The sequence below is a fragment of the Ursus maritimus genome, assembly GCF_017311325.1.
Source record: "Ursus maritimus isolate PB19 chromosome X unlocalized genomic scaffold, ASM1731132v1 scaffold_X1, whole genome shotgun sequence".
Classification (NCBI taxonomy): Eukaryota; Metazoa; Chordata; class Mammalia; order Carnivora; family Ursidae; genus Ursus; species Ursus maritimus.
This window is the reverse complement of record NW_024423319.1, coordinates 7,701,871-7,724,400: the sequence shown is the minus strand read 5'-3', so window position 1 is coordinate 7,724,400 and position 22,530 is coordinate 7,701,871. Positions and strand designations below refer to the sequence as shown.

The 22,530-nt window shown below is 47.1% G+C and overlaps 1 protein-coding gene across 1 annotated transcript; it reads right to left on the bottom strand.

The window, feature by feature from the left end:
* Positions 1–14,034: 14,034 nt before the first annotated feature.
* CCDC160 (coiled-coil domain containing 160) lies at positions 14,035–22,170 on the bottom strand. Its single transcript, XM_040627479.1, has 3 exons — positions 22,039–22,170; positions 20,873–20,930; positions 14,035–15,081 (listed from the first exon to the last, which is right to left on the bottom strand). The coding sequence occupies exon 3, from the start codon at positions 15,055–15,057 to the stop codon at positions 14,086–14,088; it is 972 nt and encodes a 323-aa protein (XP_040483413.1). The 5' UTR covers positions 15,058–15,081; positions 20,873–20,930; positions 22,039–22,170; the 3' UTR covers positions 14,035–14,085.
* Between the last annotated feature and the right edge of the window lie 360 nt (positions 22,171–22,530).

Below are 22,530 nucleotides of genomic sequence, written 5' to 3'. Positions count from 1 at the left end.
ATCCTGTCATATATCCTACAAAATGAAAACTAAAAAACAAAATAATACCTATATTTTATTCAAATATAATAATAATGTGTGTGTGTGTGTGCGTGCGCGTGTGTAATATTAACTGCATGGCTAACATGATCAGATGACCACAGATTTAATGAATTGCTGAGGGTAACAGGTAAAGGGAAAGCCAGGTAGGAAAGCCAAGAAGTCCTCTTTGGTGACGTACAGAAGAACTCTCATCCCCTGCATGGGGAGGGCAGAGAACCAAACCCGGGACTTCATGGTCAGAGTGGCTGAACTTCAACTAAAGTGAAACACCCAACTAAGCCAAGGCCCTTGGCTGTGGAAATCCAGCATACTGGTGCATGGACGGGGTCTTCTAAGTGAGTACTCACCAGGATTCTGACTCCCCAGACTTCCCTGGACCTTCCAAGCCGAGAGACAGGTGTTATCCCATCCCTATCAAGAGCTAACACCCTCTGGCCCTCATGCTGGTGGACCACGCAGAGGCCTTTCCCCGCAAGGCAACACGCACTGCCTCTCCACACCCACCCCCACCTCCCTTCCTGCACTAACCTCATAGGTGGGGGAAGTCAAGGCATCGCCCAACTTAGGATGTGCTGACAAGGGAGGAAGGCGATTATACTCCAAGGAAGCTGCCAGAAGTATCTGGCTTGTACTCACAGGAGAAAGGGGATATATATGAGCCTGGACGGGGCGTCCGATGAAGGTGGGGGACAGAGCAATTTTATAATTTCTGGAGTGCTTTCCCGACAAACAGGATGTAACACTCGATTACAGATTGCAGGAATTGGTGCAGATTTTCTACTAGGATGGCTTACAGAAAGCTAACGTGAAAGCCTGTGCTGAGTAGAGTTGAAAGGTCAGAATTGCTGTGGCAAAGTCATTGAGATCAGAAGGTTCGAGGAGGTGGGTGTGCTGGCATGGATGTAGAGCCACGAGCCCCCCCAGAGGACTGGATTCCACAGGGAGATCCAGAGAGCACACTACCGAACAAGGCCATCGGGAATGCACTGGTAAGAGAGCTATCCACGTCACTGCCAAGGTCAGTGTTGGCCCCCTCTGCCATCCAGGACCGACAGCAGAAAACACTGTTACAAACTTAGCTCACTGATATGACATCGTATGTGATAAGACCCAAACCCACAGAGCCCAGGTGGTGGGGCTGGGTCTCCCGAAGCCTGGAGGTTGCCATTATAATAAGACAGGGTCCATGTGGCAGCCCAGCAGCCCGCCCCAGAGTTCTGGAGACGGTTAATAGAACATGGCATCCCTAGGGGCAGAATTTATGGGCACCTGAAAACGGCACTACTCAACTTGTAACAGCAGAAACAATCTGGGAGTCCGAGACAGTCATTTCAATACATGTTCGTGATCCTCTGTCCAGTTTCCGGACCGGAGCCAGTTCTCAAACCCAGAACTCGCTGATAGAGTAGGTGGCTGGGTCCCTAGGAGAAATACCCACTGTGGTGACGAGCCCCAGCCACTTACTTGGGTAACTAAGCCCTAGAGAAAGGGTCTCGTTAGATGTTGTGAGAACTATCGGACATAGAGTCTGAGTCGACACAGATAGCTGGAGACCTGAAACATCTTCGTGGCACCCTGTGAGAGTGGGAGCACGCGAGGACCGGGTAATAAACGGAGACTTTGAGTGCATAACTGGGTGATTGACACGGCCACCACTTTGTATCTCTGGCCAGTGAGACAAGAGCTATCACAGCGGGGAAGGCAGAGCGGAAGTCGCTGGTACTGGACCACCACCACCACTACCACCACCCCCAGCCAAGACAGCAAGTCGTCACGTGGGGCCAGTGGTCTTTGTGGAGATAAGTGCCACCCTTAAGGAGCTAAAGGAGGCAGGGTGGTGATTCTCATCATATCTCCATTTGTGCAGAAACCGGGTGGGAGATAACTATCGGCTACCACAGGCTCAGCCAAATAGTAGCTCTGATCACAGCTGCCGCGCTAGATGGGGTGTCTTTGTGGGAGAGAGTAATATAAGCCCAGATACATGGTTACGGCCATTGATTTGGCAAATATTTTATTCTCTCTCTCTCTTTTTTTAAAGCAGGCTCCATGGGGCACCTGGGTGGCTCAGTCGTTAAGCATCTCCCTTCAGCTCAGGGCGTGATCCCAGAGTCCTGGGATCGAGCCCCGCATAGGGCTCCTCCGCTGGGAGTCTGCTTGCTTCTTCCTCTCCACTCCCCCTGCTTGTGTTCCCTCTCTCGCTGGCTCTCTCTCTCTCTGTCAAATAAATAAATAAATAAATAAATAAATAAAATCTTTAAAAAAAATAAAGCAGGCTCCATGCCCACCACGGAGCCCAACACAGGGCTGCAACTCATGACCCTGAGATCAAGACCTGAGCTGAGATTGAGAGTCGGATGCTTAACCGACCGAGCCACCCAGGCACCCCCCAATCAGAAAAGAGAACCAGAAAGAGTTGGCATGTAAATGGAATAGCAGGGGTGCCTGAGTGGCTCAGTCAGTGAGGCGTCTGCCTTTGGCTCAGGTCATGATCCCAGGGTCCTGGGATCGAGCCCTGTATTGGGCTCCCTGTTCAGCAGGAAGCCTGCTTCTCCCTCTCCTGTTCCCTCTACTTGTATGCTCTCTCTTTCTGTCAAATAAACAAATAAAATCTTTAAAAAAGTAAATGGAATAGCAAGTAGTATACCTTTACAGTTTTGTCGCAGGGCGATATTAGCTCTCCTGCCCTCTGTCATAATTTAGTCTGAAGAGATCAGAAGCCTCTGGACATCCAGCAGAACATTCTCTTAGACTGTTACATTGATGACGTTTTGTTGATCAGACCGGAAGAGTGAGAGGTGGCTAGTATGCCTCCTCTTGGTAAGACACATGCACTCCTGAGGGTGGGAGATGAAGCCCCCAGAGGTTCAGAGGTTTAGCAGATCAATACAAGTTTTAGAGGTCCAGGGGTCATAGGTGTGCTGGGGTATTCCCTCCACAATAAAAGACAACTTGCACCTTGCAACTCTTGCCACGAACAGTGAATCACGACACCTAGTGGGCCTCTTTGGGTCCTAGAGGCGGCGTGTCCCACACCTACTTTATCCCTTATGCCAGGTGACAAGGAAGAGTCCCAGCTATAAAAGGGACCCAGAGCAGCAAAGGGCTCTGCATCAGGGCCAGGCAGCCATGCAAGCTGTCCTGCCCCTGGGACTGTACAATTTGGCACATCTACAGTATTGTAGGTGTCAGTGGTGGGAAAAGAGGCAGCACGGGACCTTTGGCAAAACCCGCTGGGAGAATCACAAGGCAGGCCCACAGGGCTTTGGAGCGAGACCATACCATCTGCAGAAGAGAATCACATGCCTCTTAAGAAACAACTTCTGAGGGGTGCCTGGGGGGCTCAGTGGGTGAAGTATCGGACTCTTGATTTCAGTTCAGGTCATGATCTCAGGGTCGTGTCAGGCTCCGCGCTGGGTGTGGAGCCTGCCTGAGATTCTCTCTCCCCCTCTCCCTCTGCCCCTCCTCCCCATGAAAAAAACAAAAAAAACCCAAAAAACAAAAACCAACTTCTGATATGCTGCTGGGCCCTGGTGAAGAGAGAACACCTGACCACAGGACACCAAGTAACCATCATGAGGTCAGGCGGGCCCGGCAACAATCCATCGAGAGGTGAAAGGGGAGCGATCAGGGGGAGGACTAAGGGCACAGGTAGACTGGAAGGTCAGGAAGCTCGGGTGGCCATGGCACGCCCCTCTGCTGGACCAGTGCACTTCCTTCAGTTAATGCCCCAGCTCTGTGGACCCCAGCAGATCCACTGAAGGAAGAGGAAAAAGCTTGATTTAGGGATGAGTTGGGTCAGGGTGAGGGCACAAGTCAAGTGTGGACAGTGGCTGAATTATAGCCGTCTTTGGAGAGTGGGGGACATGAAAGACAGTGCCAGGCGACTCTTCCCATTGGGCAGAGCTTTGGGGGATGTACTTATTCATCCACCTTGGTTGCAGAGAGAAATGGCTGGAGGTTAACATATTTATGAATTTATGGTCAGTGGTGAATGGCCTGGCTAAAAAGGTGGTGGTTTAGAAGGAAAAAGACTGAAAGGGTGGGCACAAGGAGAGCTGAGGCAGGGGCAGGTGTATGGACTGGTGAGAGCGGGCTCCTAGTGTGAAGATTTAGAATCACGTGTTAACACCCACTGCGGAGCACACAGCTCAGAGGAGGCACTGTACGACCAAGTAGCCAAAACCACCTGGGCAGCTGACATCAGTCTTTGTTACCGGCCACCCTAGTGATAACGTGATGGGCACATGCACAGAGTGCCCACGGTGGCAGAGATGAAGGCTACGCATGGCCCAGCAGCATGGACTCCCACTCAGAAAGGCCAATCTAGCTATTGCCACTGCGGAATGTTTAACCTGCCAAGTACAGAGCTCAACATGGGGCCCCTGGTCTGGCACCATTCCTAGAGGAGACCAACTGGCCACGACATCATGCACCTTCTATCCTGAAAGGGCCAATGGTTCCATCTCATAGGAATAGATACATACTTCAAGGACGGGTTTAGCTTTCCAGGCTGCGGGGCCCCAGCTGGTACCCTTCTTAGGAAACAGGGAGTACTCGATCCCCTAGCATGGGGTCCCATATAACACTGTGTCAGACCAAAATGACCAACTTTCCAGCAAGGGGGTACAAGAGTGGGCCCAGGACCATGGGACCCACTGCATACCATACTCTTCAGAAGCCACTGGTCTGATAAAGCCTCGAGATAGCCAGCTGAAGGAAGCCACACTCTGTGAGAACAGGCTGCCATTTGCCAAGACGCGGTACACACACCAAATCAAAGAGCTGTGTACAGCACTGCGTTCTCAATGATGAGAATGGCGAGCCTGGGAATCAATGCGTGGAAACAGGAGTGGTTCCAATTATTGCCCCTGCCATGACCCTGCAAGGGACGGCAGGAGGTGTGTCACGTGACAACTTGCTGAGCCTGAACTGCATTTCCCAATCCCTTTGCCTGGGAGATGGGTTGCAGATTTGGTGGGCCGTGCTGAAGCAGGAGTCCGCCATCTCGTTTCTGGCCAGAGGTTCCGTGCAGGGGCACCACGTGGAGTGGTAGGCTGCCTCCAGTGTCACTTACCCACCGGCTCATCTCCCTGGGGCGCGGTGACAACCCACACCCGCTCTGCAACCTTCCTGGAGCTTCTCAGACTCCTGGACTAGGGCCCTGTGTGTGTGTGTGTGTGTGCGCGCATGCGTGTGCGCGCACATGCGTGGTGATGAACAAAGAGCTCCAGCTTCTCCTGCAGGATAGCCACGGTATTGAAGCTGGAGACAATGAGGGAGGGACCGAAACAGACTGCACTGCATTCTGCTGGGTTCCAGTTCATGCTTCTGGGTCCTAGCCTGTCCTTGTTCTTTCCCACTTGACACCGTCCCCTCCTGACGGCCCTGCAGACTCCAAGCTCCAGCATTAGCTGTGAGGGCTAGGGAGGCGATTTAACCAACTCCCACAATCGAGTAAGGGGAGATCTCTAGATGTCTACTGGTATGTAGATACACAGATAGATGGACAGACAGACAGATAACAGACAGATGTATATCACACAGATGTAAACATAAAATCTCTCTCCTTAAGATTTATTTATTTGTTTCAGAGGGAGAGAGACAGCAGGAGTTGGAAGAGCAGAGAGAGGGACAGAATTCCAAGCAGACCCCGTGCTGAGTATGGAGCCCGACCTGGGTCTCGATTTCACGACCCTGAGATCACGACCTGAGCTGAAACCAAGAGTCGGACGCTTAACCGACTGAGCCACCCAGGCGCCCCTAAAAATAACATCTCTTAATGGTTTTCCTCCGAGTGAATCCTGACTAATGCAGGAACTTTGTGCTCTCCACCCCGTACCTCTGCGGGACTAGAGCATCTGACCGTCCAGGGGCCACACCTTCTCTGGGGCACAGCGAGAATCCCATTGGACTATAAGCTCCAGCTGTTGCTTGGGCACTTCGGGCTCTTTGTGTCCAGGGACCAGCAGGCCAGAAGAGAGCTCCCCCGATCGGCTGGGGTACTGGAGGATTCTCAGGAGGAGGTAGAGCTGCGGTTACACCACGGAGGTATGGAGAAATGTGTGTGGAAACGTGTTGCCACCTGGGCGTGCTAGTGCTCCCTTGCCCAATGGTGACTGTAAGTGGGCAGATAGAGCAGCCCCGGGCTGAGGAGGGCATAACGACCAAGGGTTCAGCCTCCTCAGAGATGAGGGTCTGCTGAGGCCACCAGAGGGCAGTAGCTAAGGGTGAGAGTGACCTAGAACGGATAGTCAAGGAAGGAGGTGTTGAGTATCCATGGCAGCCCCAGACCAGCTGCAGAGGGGGGGCTGCAAGTTAGTCCCACTAAACTCTTCGGTTGCTCCTTGGGAAGAGAGGCCCAAAGGAATCCAGAAGGAGAGATGCAAGGGAAGGACTGGGTAGGCCACAAAATGCACCACCCGGGTCTCCCTCAAGGAAGAACTCGCTGCCCAACAGAGAGGAGCGAGGCCAGCAGACCGTCTCCAGCTGCGGGGTCCTTCAGGGTCTGCCTTATCTGCAGAGCCCCTCTGTCCCACATTACACCCTTCCAGACGCAACTCGCGTCTGGTGACCGAGTGAGGCAGGGCCACGAAGGCGCAGCCATTTCCGCCCTACACGGCTCACTGAGGCACAAGACTCCGAGCTCCCTGCCTGGGGTTGCCAAGGCTTCGTCGGATTTGCATGGCAATTGGACTTCTCTCTCTGCTCGATCCTGCTTCTGCTCCTATTCCTTCACAGGTGTGGATCCCTAATAAACTTCTGGCACCCCAAACTCCATCTCAGTGTCTTCTACCAGTGAACCCAACCAGGCAAACTCCACATTTCATGCTTTTTCTGGTACACCACTCTTCCCTGGCCCAAGCAGAGGAACTGGAGCCCCTTGCTCTCAGCACTTTATTTATAAGCACGCCCTAATATATACCCAAAGGAAAAGATTTCAGATAACTCATGTTTTACGGGGGAAAAGTCCTTATGTTACATGCAAATATATTTTTTGTGCTCATTAAAACCACATAAAAGTATATCATGCATTTTAAAAGGTTGATTACCTCAAAACCAGAAATGGCCTCCAGGCTCTCCGCTGACATAACCCATATTTATGAACACCAGAAGCAGCTCTCCAGATTTTCTTCTACTTCATTACATGAAGGGGAGATACTGTTTTGTAAAATCTTGAATAAATTTGTAAATCTAAAGAAAATGTTTTGTCTTGTTTTTGAAGATATTTTACTAAAGAGATTCCGAACTTGTTTTTTTTTCAAGAATTGTTTCAATTACGAGTGAACAGAATATGATTTATTTACCGTAACTTTGAGAAACTTTCCAGGGCATCAAGGAAAGAATAAAAAGGAAATGTATAAATCATCAAGCATATTTAACTCTTTCTATGCAGCAGAGGGGCTCACAGCATTTTTTTTCTTACAAAGTAGTCAGCTTTCAGGGCGCCTAGATGGCTCAGTTGGTTAAGCATCCGTCTCTTGATTTTGGCTCAGGTCATGGTCTCAGGGTCATGAGATCGAGCCCCGCATCGGGCTCCATGCTGGTTGTGGAGCCTGCTTAAGAGTCTCTCTCTCCCTCTCCCTCTGTCCCACCCTTTCTCTCTCTCTCTCTCTCAAAAAAAAAAAAAAGTAGTCAGCTTTCAGTGAAAACTTTAGGAGGCAAAGATTCCAAGGAATAAAATAAATATTGAATGAAATACAATAATTGATTTTGAATTATAAGAAAAAAATCTGACCCCAAAGTGACAATGAATATTGATCAAAGAGTCCTGTTTATTACTTTGGTGCCACCAGTGCTGGTGCTTGCTTTAGAAAGCTGTCAGTTGGGCTTCACATTTCAATTGTTTTTGTTTACATTACTATTACAGTTAATGTCATTGCTATGCAAAGAGGATGCTAGGACTCCTGACCGGCTCAGTCAGTGGAACATGTGACTCTTGATCTCGGGATGGTGATTTTGAGCCCCACGTTGGGTGTAGAGATGACTTAATAAAAAATTTTAAAATATTTATTTATTTTAGAGAGAGAGAGTGGGGGGAGGAGCAGAGAGAGAGAGAGAATCCTGAGGCAGACTCCCTGCTGAGCACAGAGCCTGATGTGGGGCTCCATCCCAGGACCCTAAGATTGTGACCTGAGCCGAAACCAAGAGTCGGCTGCTTAACTGACTGAGCCACCCGGGTACTCCAAAAATAAAATCTTTAAAGCCAGCCTGGCTGGCTCAGCCAGTGGAATGTAGGACTCTTGATCTCAGGGTCATGAGTTCGAGCCCCACATTGGGGGTAGAGATTACATAAAAGAATTAACAAAATAAAATCTTTAAAAAAATAAAAGTAAAATCTTTAAGAAGAGGATGCTGTGTCCTTTAGGGAAACCTAATAACCCATCATCAGAAGACGTGGACACTTTATGGTCTTTTCCAACGATGACATGCCTCTTGACTGTTCATCTCAGCTGTTTATGAAATGGCTGACTCAGGTTGAGCTCAGATTGCAATAATAAGCCAGTTTGTCTTTGAGAAAGTCAAGTAATCTCTACGGTGATTAAACCTTTGGTTCACAAGTTTTAGCACGAAAGGAACTGATATGATGGTATAAGCATCATATTCGGAGTTGGACAGTCTGGGTTTGGTTTCTAGACCCGCCACTTACTGTTGGTGATATTGAATAAATCGTTTAATTTAATCTCTGAGCCTCGGTTTCTTCATGTGATGATCAAGGATTGTGCAGATTGCATAAGACGACATACGTGGAAGTGTGTGACACATGACACAGTTTGGTAGCTAGGCTTTAACCAACAGCCCGATTGCAGCCTAGGGTACTAGTGACTCTAAGAGAATCTCTCAGGTATGTCTCCCATCATGGTCTGAGAATATACACAACAACAACTGTCATGGAGTCAACAGGCGTGGGCTGAAAGGAAAAACAAAAAGATGCTTCAAGGATACCTCAGAGAGCCAGGTATAAACCCAGTCTCCTGGGGAGTGGTGACCTGGTCCCACCAAAATGTAGCAATCATCAGAAGACCGGGCGGGATCAATGGTGAGCGAGAGGAGAAGAGACAGAGCAAGACGCTGCTCTGGCCACCACACTGTGGAGACGCTACCTCGATGCTCCGCATGGAAAGGAGGGCACACCTACAGTACAAGGGGGACTACAGCGTCAGTGTCTTACGGGTACAAAGAGGAAGACAATGACTTATTCTTACCTGAGCAGCTGTAGTAGTGGGGCCCCAGCTGCATGGCTCCCCGTGCCAAGGGGAAATGGAAAATACTATAATAGCCTCTCTTGTCTCCATTCCCTTTTCCTAGATGAGCTCTTTCCCACTGGAGCACTAGAGCAGGGCTTTCTTCCCCCTTCTGGTATTCTGCCTGCCAGGTCCAGGGGCCAGCCTTATACCGGCCTGATTGGAGGGGGGTTGGGTAGACTCTGACCCAAGAAAATTCCCTTTACAGGATCTGTCCTGAGGCCAGAAAGTCCATCGGGACAGATTCAACACTTTGGCTTTAAGGTTTCATATACAAATAAAATAAAAATAGCCTCCCTGCCACTTGTCACACCTTCTCAGACACATCACACATCATTGACACATGTACTGTGGGTGAGTTTGCCATATTCTCTCCAGAGAACACAATTGGAGGGACAATAAGTGTGAAAATCTTGGCGAGAGTAATAGCTGGGAGGAGACAAGTAGACTTGGTCAATTTCCCCTTGTCAGTTACGCAGTAACAATGATGATACCAACAAGGGTGATGCCCCTTGACTGTATGTGATCTCTTATTATCCTCTCAACAACACCATTTATAAACCCCATCCTACAAAATGAGGAAACTGAGTTACAGGGGATTATGCAACTTGCCCAAGGTCACATGGCCAGTAAGAGGATAAGCAAAGTCTGTGCACTTAATCTCTGTGCTATACTGGCTCCTTGGAGACAGGAGCAGTGTGGTGTTTCTCTTTCACCGCATTTCTGAAACCAGACCACTCACGGTGGACTTAAATGGGTATCATGACCAAAACCTCTCAGGTCTTTTGTTTCCAAAACAAAAATGATGGCTGCCAAGGGACAGTGGCACCAGCAAATTTTTTTCCTGCAGTTTGTTATCTGGAACCTGGTCTTTATGTCATGAGACCTGCATTCTCCAGTCTATCTGCAAATGAACAAAACAGTTGGAATCACAGTCTTCAGAGCAGAACCTCAAAGGGGACTTGAAGACTCAGCAACATGCATCATCTCCATGTTCTTAGGAGCCAAATAGATCTTCCACATTACATTCCAGAAATGCCCCTGTCCCTGCCCCCATGCTTTGCCTGGAAAAATCCTTCTTATCCTTCAAGGCCCGGCTCAAATGTCACCTCCTTTATGAAGTCCTTCCCGGCCCCACAGGCAGAATTAACTGATCCTCCTCTGTGCTCCCAACAGCACTATACTGCTAGTATAGCGCTTACCACATTGTTTTAGTTAGTTGCATAAGTAAGGTCCTTGAGGTCAGAGACTTATCTTAGTCGTAAATCCTTTTATCCTGCTATCCCCAGCCTAGCACATGCCATATTTCATCAAATCTAAACCCCGATTGATTGTAAGATATACCATCATTTTATAAACCACTAAGAAAGATTTTTAAAAAACTGACAATTATACTATAATATGCCATTGATTTGAAGACGTGTTCCAAATTCAGGGATGTCAAAATGTTAAAAAGGAAAAAAAAAAAAGGTATGTCTCAGAAGTGATGAATGATGGTAATAAGTGCTTAGCAAATGTTTCTAGAACTGGATTGTGAACCCAAGGTGGAACAGATACTCCTAGGGCCCTGGGACAGCCCATGCTTCTTAGTAAGGAAGGAATTGGGAGTTGGTGGGGAATGGTGTGCAATTGCATTGTTGATTTCAAATATTTAATCCAACAGATTAGTTAAAGGGATGAGTGCCCTGATGTGCTATTCCTGCTAAAAAAAAAAAAAAACAAAACACCTCCACATCTCCCATTTGATATACTAGAAGGTTCAGTGACAATATATTCTTTAAACAAACAAACAAAAAGATTTGAGAGAAAAAGACAGAGGGGGAGCAGAGGGGAGGGGCAGAGGGAGACGGAGAGAGAATCCCAAGCAGACTCCACACCAAGTGCAGAGCCCCATGCAGGGCTCGATCCCACGCCCCTGAGATCACCACCTGAGCCGAAACCAAGAGTCAGACACTTAACCGACTGCACCACCGAGGTACCCCATCAGTGACAATATATTCTACCAAAATTGGGGGCCACCTAATGCAACAAATGTGATTACAGGGACAACGGGACAGAGTATCTGTGTCTGCCTTGATTCTGCCTCTTTAAGCCATGTCAACCCAGTGCTGTTCACATCTGCCCATGAAGAACAGTGACTGCCCAGTTTTCTCCCAGCTCATTACAGTCCTGCTTTAAAAAGGAAAAGCACTGGGGGCGGGGGGCTGCCTGGCTCAGTCAGTAGAGCATGTAACTCTTGGTCTCAAGGTTGCAAGTTTGAGCCCCATGTTGGGTGTAGAGATTACTTAGTATCTTTAAAAAAAAAAAAAGAATTAAGAAAAAAGCATCAAAGATGTGACGCCCTCCCAGCTCCAAACTGTTGGCTCTGTGAATGTTGCTTCCATTTTTCCTTGGTCCTCTGAACCTGGTGATTGTATATTCTCTCCCTGGTTAGTGTGTGGACCTAAGATTTTCATCGGGCCTTTCTGTAGGGCAGGCCTTACTGGGGCTCAGCATCCCAGGCTGTCTCATCAAGAATCTGTGTTCTAGGGGCCACTGGGTAGCGCGGTCAGTTAGGCGTCCAACCCTTGGTTTCGGCTCAGGTCCTGATCTCAGGATCGTGAGATTGAGGCCTGTGTGGGGCTCCACGCTCAGCACAGAGTCTGCCTAAGTTTCTCTCCCTCTCCCTCTGCCCTTTCCTGCCTCTAAAATAAATAAATCTTTAAAGAAAAAAAGAATCTGTGTTCTAGTTCCATCTAAGAAGTACACCCCCTCCCAGAGATGGGCTAAGCCTTGTGTTTATCTTTTCTAGACACACTCCTCCCCCGCCCCCTAAACACACATAAGCACACATACACACTCATGCAAGGTAAACCAAGTTGTCACTGAAGACTTCAGACATGTGCTTGGTTGACAGAAATTCTCCTGGAGTAAAAACTCCTTTTTTGAAATATACTAAAATTGAAATATACTAAGAAAATTGAGCCTAGTGGCTTAACACAATTTGTGCAATATTTTAAACATGTAAGCGGCTCTGCACACTAGCGGTCAGGGACTGAGAGTCTTTCTGGGGCAAGGACAGGGGCTAACTTTTAAGGAGGTGACGAGGAACAGAGCCAAACAGGGCAAATTGTTCCTAGTTTGCCTTTGTGCTTAGACCCTTGGTGGGAAGCCAGCGACCACCAGAAACCTGAAGGTCATCTTCCCCTTTCAGCAGGCTGCCAGTACCTGGGTTAAGTTATCAGGGCCCAGTCAGAAAGCACCAAGGATTACTATCTTCCGATTTAGTCTGACCTTCCCAGGCCAGGCACGTCCTGCTCAGCCTCCGAGTCAGCATAGTCTGCCTCCCTTCAGTCCCTCCCCCGACCTTAGTGAATAAAGGAAACGAGAAAGGAGAACAGATGACTTCGTTTGTTTCCTCTCCTGCCTTATTATTGACATAGTATTTGGGGGCATTCAAACTACAAGAAAAAAAAAGAGCCTGTGTATATTTCCTTTGAAAGGGGAGGGGTCTGCCAAGAAGGTCGCCCAAGTATTAGAACGGAATGCATCCAAAACCGTCGGAATTCTACTTCACAGGTACAGTTAGAGCTGCAAATCAAACCACTGAGAGCGTCAGAATGGAGAGACTTTGGATGACAGATGCACTCCCTTGTTTTACAGATGAGGTCTTTTAGGCCTGGAAGGTTAATTAGCTAGTTAATGGCAAAACAGGTCCTAGAACTCAAGTGTCTGGACTCCCAGTTTGGGGATTTCCCATCAGGGAAGACACCTAAACCTTTACAATTGTACCTGTCCTTACATCTGGCTCGTTGGACTCAAAAATACCGTGCAAATAGAACTCCTATTACAAGAGATCTTGGTGACTGAAACAAACAAATGCACAGACTCAACAGGCCTGGCGTTTCCACCAAAGGACCGAAGCAGTGCATTTGTACCCTCCCTGAGTACAAAATTGTCATTGCCCAGGCCCTTGACAGGACCGGATTCTCATACAAATCAAGCCAGCTGGCTAACAGCTTACCTAGGTGACATCTTATACCTTCCACTCCAGCCCCAGCCAGCTGGTGATATAAACCGGGCAGGAAGCTTGTAAGTTTTCCCTGGTAGAATTTGGGAAGAACTGTGTCAACAACGCCCCTTGCTGGTCAACACAAGAAAACGCGAAAGCTATTGCCGACAAAATCAGGGCTCTAGCAAAGGTCACAGCCATGTCTCTTAAGTCGTCTTGCAGTCTATGGGAACCGTGGCCAGGTCAAGGGAGAAAGCATGGGGAAAACAGCAGGGGGGGGAAAGCTGCATTTTTTCCAGAGATGTTTATATGTGCCTAATTAAGGTTGGATCTCAAAGAAAGCAGATACATTTTTAGTATCCCATTGAGTCTGAACAGGCAGCTATAAGACCCAGAGACACATGTTATGCTTATACACACAAACAAGATTTTTATTGTTAACATCAACGAACACAGATGGAATATTCACGTGCCAAGGACATATTGCTCACAAGATCACAAAATGGCTGTGGATTTGTACTCGTAAATGATTTGGTGAATCACTACACATCTTTGAGTGAAATGTATAGATAAAAAAGAGATTTCTGAAGCTTCATTTCCATTTGGACTCTCGCAATAACGTCACAAGAAAAAGACAGAAGCTTTGACGTTAACGCTTACACACTTTTATGGATAGCCCGATTCCACCCAGACGAACAACCACTTCTCGTGGCCCACATTTTAAGTGGCACACAAAGAAAGCACAAGAAACACTGATTTGGCTCCATGATTTGCCTCATGAAAGGCTTTTTTTTATTTGTCTGAGTTTTAAAAAAAATCCTCCGTCAAGCTGTCCAGGGTACTTGATGACGTCACGGACGCGAAGTGTTTCCTAAGCAACTCCAGGGCCCTGTTATTTCTTGCTTGCAGGGTCTTCTCGGCTCTCAGCTCGTTCTTGATGGCGTCCAGCTCCCCGCGGATCTTTTCCATCTCTAACTCATAGTACAGTTTCATCTCTTCCTTCAAGAGCGCGTTTCCGATCTCGGTTTGCCGCCTGAGCTTCCGAACGGCCTCTTTTAACTCCCGGTTCTCGAGGCTCAGCTTGTGGATGAGTTCTTTGGCTTGCTGCAGCTCTTCGGTTAGGTTCTGGACGTTTGTCGCTTTTTCGGAGAGGTCATTTCTTAAAGCTTGGAGCTCCCAGTCTTTCTTCGAAGTTTCTCCCCCTGTTTCCTGAAACTTGAGGGGTTTGGAGGAGACTTCTTTTTTGGAGTTCAAAAGTTCTTTTTCGGCATTTTCAAATTCCTCTTCTATTTTCCTGCATTTCATGTTAAGTTCTTCCAGTTCTTCATTCAAAAGATTCAGGCGAAGTTTTGGAGACATTCCTTCGGTAAATTTCTTCTTTATGTCTTGTCGTGGTAGGATTGGTAATTCCTTTGTACTCCAGGTAGAACGGTCTTCTGTGCTATTAAAGCTTTCTTCGGTCACCATATCCAAATTAGAGGAATCACAGGAGATAGAATTTGTGTCTGCTTCGTTCTTTGAAATGTTTATCTTTCTCTCTCTTAAATTTGGTTCTTGTTCTTTTTCATTTAGTTGAGGAATAAATTCTTTCCTCTTAAATTTATTTTCTTCTTGAAACTTTCTACTAGACAAATTATAAATCCCTTCTATTCTATTGGCCTTATCTAAAGTCATTTGTTCAGAAGAAGATTCAGGCTGAGAAGCCTCATCTAGAACGTCCTGTGCGCTAAAAAAAGGAGCAAACATGTTCTCCTTCCAGTGTTTTCTTCTAGCGTCCATTTCTCCAGGTACGTCTTCCAATTCCTGAAAAACAAAATTTAAAATCAAGGCACACTGTTTACACTGGCAGCTGGTGTCATGCGAAGAACTACTTGGAGTGGCTCACGGGCGAAAGAGCCTAAATAGTTGAGGACGAGCGCTCCCTCTAACTCCCTGAGAGAGCTTCGGGTCCCTCCTTAGAACTGAACACCAGTGACATTCCACAGACTCTGCCAGCGTTAAAAGTTTCTGTTGCGAGGCCCCATAACCAATCAATGGACACTTCTGGCTATTTACCGGAGAGAAAACGTTGCTAGGAGAGAGCAACAGTACACATGAAAGCGGACTGCTTCCAAAGAATAAAAGTGATTTCAAATTAACAGGTTAATATTAATAGTAGGCTAATACCTGTGCTTCCAACGTGCCTGATTTTTTTTTTCTAGTTCTTTTGCGTCGGACTATTTATTCATTCTTTAAAGTGACTAAACCATCCGGGCTTAATGCAATGTGAGCTGCTTTTGGTAAAGTATACCACGCAGACTTCCTTGTGAGTAACTGCCAAATGCCCTTCTGTCTTGACCTGCGAATTCCTGCTATTCCAGTCTTGGGCTTTGCTTTTAGGCAAGACTGCCAAGTGTACAAAATTCTATCCATTTTGACAGCAATTTCATGATGAGAACCGAATGTCAACGAGTGAAAATATGAATGCCACTGAATGTGTCCTTCTCGGGATACTGACTCCAAGTGTAGTTTTCAGGTGAAAACGTAACGTACCAAACCACAAGCAACTTTTCAAATTTCTAAAACTCAGAGGATATTTATTTGTTCCAAAAGGAATCTCTCCTATTCAAAGAGAATCCATAACACACAGCTTTCCTAACATACGGAAATATCTGATCAACCATAACTACTCGCCAGAGTAGGGAGAAAGAAGGACCCAAGCAACACACTGAAAGGCCACTGGCATCTGAAACCACCGAACGAGCAACTGCAGGGACTGCCAAAGGGGAAGAAGGAGGAGGGGCGCTTCATTCAGTTTATACATTCATCTGCTGCAATGTATTTGTAGCCTCACCACTGAGGAAAATCAAAGTATGCCTGCATCTCTTTTTCCCATGCACACAAATACAGTTTTATCTTGGCAACAGAAAATGGCAATTGCTGTGTTTCTTTTTTAAGGTAACATTTTCTTTACTATTAGTACAGATTATAATGTTATAATATTATTTCGTATGTAATATATATTTAGATAACACTTCATATAATATAAAAAGTCTAACAGTAGTGGAAGCCCCTGTAGAATTTTGGAAAACACAGGAAAGCACAAAAACCAAAAGGAATCTCCCTCATAATCGCATGGCTCTGAGATGACCACTTTTTGGTATATTATCTCTCCAGTATGTCTTTTAACAACAGTAGTTTAAATGTTAGATTTCCCTTGCTACGGTGCGAGAGTAAACTTGCTATCTACGTGTACTGAGCATGCCTGATCCCACCCAAGAAAGAGGGAAGGGACCCGCTATCCCCAAGGGTACACTCCCCACTGGCAACTACTTGGTTTTGAGGAAAGGGAAAGATACAGATATGCAGTGAAGGTGTTAGAATGATTGGTTCAAAAGCCATAAACCAAGCTTTATTTAAGTTTAGTTAACGAGACCACGGTTATAAGCGGAGATTTGAAATTCATGGTCTATATTTGCCATTGAAGCATCATCTCCTTTCTCTTGAAATAGTCCTTTCTGACTTTTATTATTCTACTAAATCACCACCCAGAAGCATCTATGCTCTAGCTTTTCTTAAAGGGGAAGATCATCCTAATTCTGGTTTCTCTCCTCTCTTAGAAATATGAATGCAAATGACTGGGAGTTATCACTGTGTTCAGAAAAGAAAGGAACAGAGGAAAGAGAGAAGACTGGAAGCTAATTGCCAGTCACATTTTTTAGCAGTCGCAGTTTCACCAGACAATTCTGTAAAAGACACAAATGCTTCTAATCAGGTAGCAACGGAACACAGATTACTATTCCTTGTACCTAACTCTGGACGAAAGGCATTGGTGAGATTGATCGGGAAGGGGGGTGTGCAGGGGGCAAGTATGGTGAGGCCACTGTATCCCTAGAGATAGTGATAATGAGAAATCTGAGATCGAGATCTGGGTACAGAACAAGGTTAAAACAGAAAAAACTCTTTTCATTAATAATTTTGCACCTTGAGAAAGTGACTTCTATCTCCAACCCTCCCATAAATCTGTGGCAAAAACATATACACATTTTCTTTCTCTTCAATTTCACTACCTTTCTTCCTCGAGTCTCTGTGCAATTTCCTGATACAGTCAGTACTTTTCAGAGAACTGGGAAGAATCTGCTTATTTTATAACTGAGGCTCAGAGAAGTCAGGTGACTTGACCAAGTCCACACAGCCTGTAGTGGTAAAACTGAGACCCTGTCTCCCAGGTCAGGGCTCGCTCTAAAATTCCTCTTTATTCTTCTGCTAGGTTTCATTCCACAAACTGAAAGAAAACAACCCACTATTTTCAGAGCTTAGGTATTTTTTTTAAAGGGCCACAAAAGGAGAGAGGAAAAATGAAGGGGGGAGGGTAAGGAGAATTGCATGTCACATATCAAAGGACAGAAAGAGAAAGGTTTGAAAAGCCTTCTGGAATTTCCCTCCCATGGCTTACACAGGATAGGGTCAAGGGGTCTCTGAGCTGCCTTTTCTTTCTTTCTTTCTTTCTTTCTTTCTTTCTTTCTTTCTCTTTTCTTTCCTTCTTTCTTTCCTTCTTTCTTTCGCTTTCTTTCTTTCCTTCTCTCTTTCTTTTTTCCCCCCTCTTTCATTGGCAAGATATTCTTTAAGGGCTTGTTCCCAAATCTAGTCACAGAGTATGGCAAAGCCCAGACTGGGGGGTAAAAGCTGCCAGTCTCATTTTCTCTTCCCAAACTGCGCTGTTTGTTTTTTATGCAGAACAAGTATGACATTAGTATTCTCTGGCAAGGACAAGGAACACACTTTGAAACAATGACACTCCTCTATCCTGCCAGGGCAGCCATTTTGCTCTCAATAAACTTGATTGGGTAATTTGTTGCAGCATACGGCAAATCAAACCAGAAGCCATTATTGAAAGTATAAGCATGCCTTTTTAGTGGGTCAATTGTGAACATTTACTACTGTGACTGCCTACCCAACACTACATTGGTCACTGAAGGACTAAAAAGTAAGGGAAGGAGGTCCAAGAGATGAAAAATTCAAAGAAACAAACAAGCCAGAACACAGGAAAGCAATATAAAGTCATGTGGCAAGAATAACATGAATGGTCCTCTAAAACAGCAATCCCCCAGAAGTCCTTGGGACTGCACTGTTAAGACAAGGGTGTAATACGGCTACATCATTCATTTGTGCCTGACATAAATTAATAATAAACTCCTGATCGTTCTAGTTAGTGTCTCTCTGAAAACATCACCATTTATCCTCTAGTGACTTTCTTTTTTTGGTGGCAAAGTAGTAGGGCATTTTGGTGGAGTAAGGGATCTCCTGACTCCTCGAAGTGGATTATATTCATCTAAAGAATTTGGGAACCACTGATAAATTGCAAATAAATTTATAATGAAATGTGATGTAGCATAAAAGACTCGTTGAGAGCTAAGCGAAGAGTGACCCCTTATTATGGATCTTTAGGCAAACCATTCCACAAAAATCTTAAGTGAACGCACAACTGTCGTCAAATAGCTCCAGAAAATAATGTACCACTATTTACTGTGAAACGAGAAACCCACAAAACCATCTCATTTCCATTTTCAAGGTAGGGGGCCCTGGGGAATAGACTCATATTAACATGGATAAGTGGTTAAATATGTGAAATCTAATTACTTGTTTTCTAAAATATTCATTTTTAAAATCACATGCTTTAGGGAAATTTGCTAAGCTAAAAAATCAAAGACTTTTTTTTTTCCGTTGCCTTATCTCATTTACATTGGAATTTTATTTCAAACTTTCAGGACCATCTCTTTTGCATAAATCTACATCTGTCTGCAAAATGCGATTCTTCTTCCAGGCAGGGGTAGGCAGGGACTGGGAAACAGTTCTGGAAAACCTCCAGAGGCTTCCCCCACCCCCTCGCCTTGCAACAGTGTTTCATCCCAAACTTCATAAATTGGGAATGGCCGTTGCAAAAGGTCATCTCCAACCTGGGACGGTCAAACTGTTGTCAAGGCACTCAGCCCCCCAGCCACCCTCGACTAGAGGCGTGGCTTGTAGTCACAGCCCAGGAGCAGTAAGGGGAAGACAAAGGGCCCTTCTTAGCGCAGGGAACTTTTTCCCATTATTCTTGGATGGTTTCAGTTCTCCCAACCCTCAGAAAAACTGCTTGGCCAAAATAAGGAAGGAGAAAAAAAAAAAGTCTGCTACAAAGAAAGTCACTGGCCTGGCTTCTTGGCTCAATTGTCTGATCTGTTCTCACTTAAAAACAGTTCTCGACCTTTTTTTTCCTGCCTCCACTGTTCCCAGGCACAAAGCGCTACCATCATTACTCTCTCTCCTTATTTGAGAAGATTCTAGCCCCTCTAGGGGAGCTTCTCCATTCCTCCATTCTCCACCCTCCTGGGGACCACTGGCTCACAGAAAAATGTTAAATACCAAAATGAGGACCCAAATGAAGTGTCTGAAGTCAAGGTGGGGGAACACGTTATTAGCGTGCAAAATCGTGGGGATGAAGGAAAAGGAAGTTCTTGCGAAAGGAACAGAGTGTGAGGATTATAGTGAAAAAATCCTGAGGGGTGCCAGATATCTTGACTCCCACACTTTAGAACAATTGGAGAACTTACCTTTTGTGAGCCTCAGTTTCTCCCAGTATAAAATAGGGACAATATATACCCATTTCACAGGTGGTTAAGAGAAATGAATAAAAACGAAAACGGAAGCAATTGTAAAGTCTACTGTAAACAACAGGTTTTGTTCTTTTTTAGATTTTCCTTACCCTCCCTTGGAACAGAAACCAGCCAGTCAAACAACCCAACCCTTCTCCAAAGAGATGTGCTCCGAAGCTGCCAGCCTGAAGTTATCAGGCCCCAGAAAGAGTCAGTTGGGGGGGGTGTGGGTGCTATTAAAACAAGCAGTGAGTACCCTAAACTCAAATCCTGCATTAATTTAACCCGTATCCTCAGGGAAGGTCAGCCCCAAATCCCGAAGGTGGCTCATGCCCCCACATTTCTGAAGCCAAAGTGATTCTGAGGTCATCTTTCCCACAACTGAAGATATTTGCATTTTATCTCCAGTTGCTTTACCCAGAACTTTCCAAATGCCCCAGTGTTTTTCAGAGCCACCAATAACTTCTTAGAAGCATCACAGTTGGAGTACCGGTTGGAAGATGAGCAAGGATGACTCTGCACTCGAGTTTTTCCCATGCTGCTTCGACAGCATTTCATCATACTCTACTTCACCGATAGACTGTGATCTCCTGGTATCTTACCCATCTTTGTTTCCCTACACCCAGTAGCCACCACCAACTATCTGCTGAACGAATGAGCCTTCGTAGTCTTTCTGAAAATCCTATAATGCTGTGCTTCTAACTAAGGTTTTGTACATACTTATAATTTCTCTGGTTTCTGCAACAGTATTTTGGGGAACATGGTAGGAAAAGGACTTTTTTTCTCCCCTCAAAGGTTATTTGGCTTAGCTAAAGTCTCCAGGACACTTTTCTTTTGTATTTTCCTGAGACTTTTTTGAGAGTGTGCTGACAATGCAGATTAACGATCTGGTTACAAGGTTGAAGACTTGGTGTTGGGTGAGGCTCTGGACTTCTGAACACCCACAGTAACAAGCTATCAGCCCGCACAGCTGTACTTACACTCTCCGACGTCCAAGGTCTTCTATTGGGTACCGTTGTTCTCCTTCTCCAGTTTGAACTGAAAATAAAATCCCCACAGCATAATTAGAAAATATAATTAACCAGAATGCCCAAATCCGTGTTTATATCCAAGATGTAGCTTAAAATGACAAGCGATATACTTAGAATGCCGTGTGGCCTATCTAAAATGTGATGCCAGCCACTTTGAAGCAAGTTTTCTTTTTAACTTGCCAACCCACTTTCCCAACTGTTATGCCACCAAGTCCTCCGTCCCCAAGCAATGCAAATATCAAATAGGACAAGAATCATGGTGGCAGGTTACTCCACACGGTATCTCCCGGTCTTTAGCACCCCCTGAGCGAACGAGCCACTGCTGGCGGCCGCAGGAGCATGCTTGTTATTAACGACCCTGCCAAGAGGCATCTTAGCAAAGGGCTGGGGCCTAGGCCTTGCCTCCCTCCCTCGGAGGCGGGTTAATTTGCGAAATCATTAAAAAGGAAAGTGATCTCGCTTTTTTGCCTTAAGCTTTCAGGGTCCTACCATTTGAGCCAAGTGTTCACTTCACGGGACAAATTGTCTTCCCTATTGTTTGGCAGACATTGAGAGTGAAGCAAAGTACCATTGAAAACTGGGCCCTGTAAAGGGTTTTGACCCTCCAATTCTTTGTTACTAGTGTGAAACTACTCCTTGAAGAAGAAAAGATACCGAGTTACCTTAATTCCAGAGGCTGAGTACTTGATTAGTATGGAAGTCACATTCTCGCTATAAAGCCGTATCTATGCGTGCATAGTTTGGGGGTTTTCTCGGTAAATGGTTAACAAACTCCTGCCATCGCCGCTTCCAGTGCGGAGAAGGGGGCTCGGGTCTGGGCGCTCCCTGCCACCTCCCCAGTCCCTACCCCTTGGCGGGCGGAGTTGGGGGGTGGGGGGGGCGAGGGCAGCGGGCGAGGCCTGACCCCACTCCTCCTCCCGCACCCCACTCCCACACCCTGTTCCCCTAGGTCCCCGCGCTCGCCAGCTCCCGGCCCCGGGGCTCGAGGCTCGGAGGAGAGCAGAGAGCCGCAGTTGGGAGGGGGGGTCCGAGTTGGGGGGCGACGGGGTGCCTCAGCCCGGGGTCCCTCAGCGGCGAGCCCGGGGGAGCCCCGGCGCTCCCGCGCGCAGACGTACCTGGAGACGTGGGTGGGGTCCGGCGGGCCCTGGCCCCTCTTCCCCGAAGCCAGCCACCACCGGCTGGCGGCAGCCCTGGGCTCGGCGCTAGCCACCGCGACCCGGCCCGGCCGGCGCGGGGCAGAGCCTCTGCAGTGCAGCGCCAGCGCGGGCCGCGCCGTTGCCTAGCAACCGGCCGGCCGGATTTAAAGGGACCGGGGCGCCGGGGCCCCGCGCCGCTCGCCGGCCGCTGCCTGCCGCCAGTCGGAGCCCGCCCGGGCTCTGAGCATGCCCGGTGGGGCGGGCACAGCGGCGGCGGCGGCCCGCCGGCGAGGGGAGCTCAATCGGCCGAGGGCTGAGTCAGGGTGGGAAGGGGCGAGAAAGTGCGAGGCGGCCCCACCCACCGTGGCCTTATTACGGAGGGTCTGGGTGACTCACAAAGCCACCTAGACACGGCGATTGTGCGGGGAGGAGGGCGTGGCACAGGGCTCATCCCTAGGCCTGCCGTTTAGT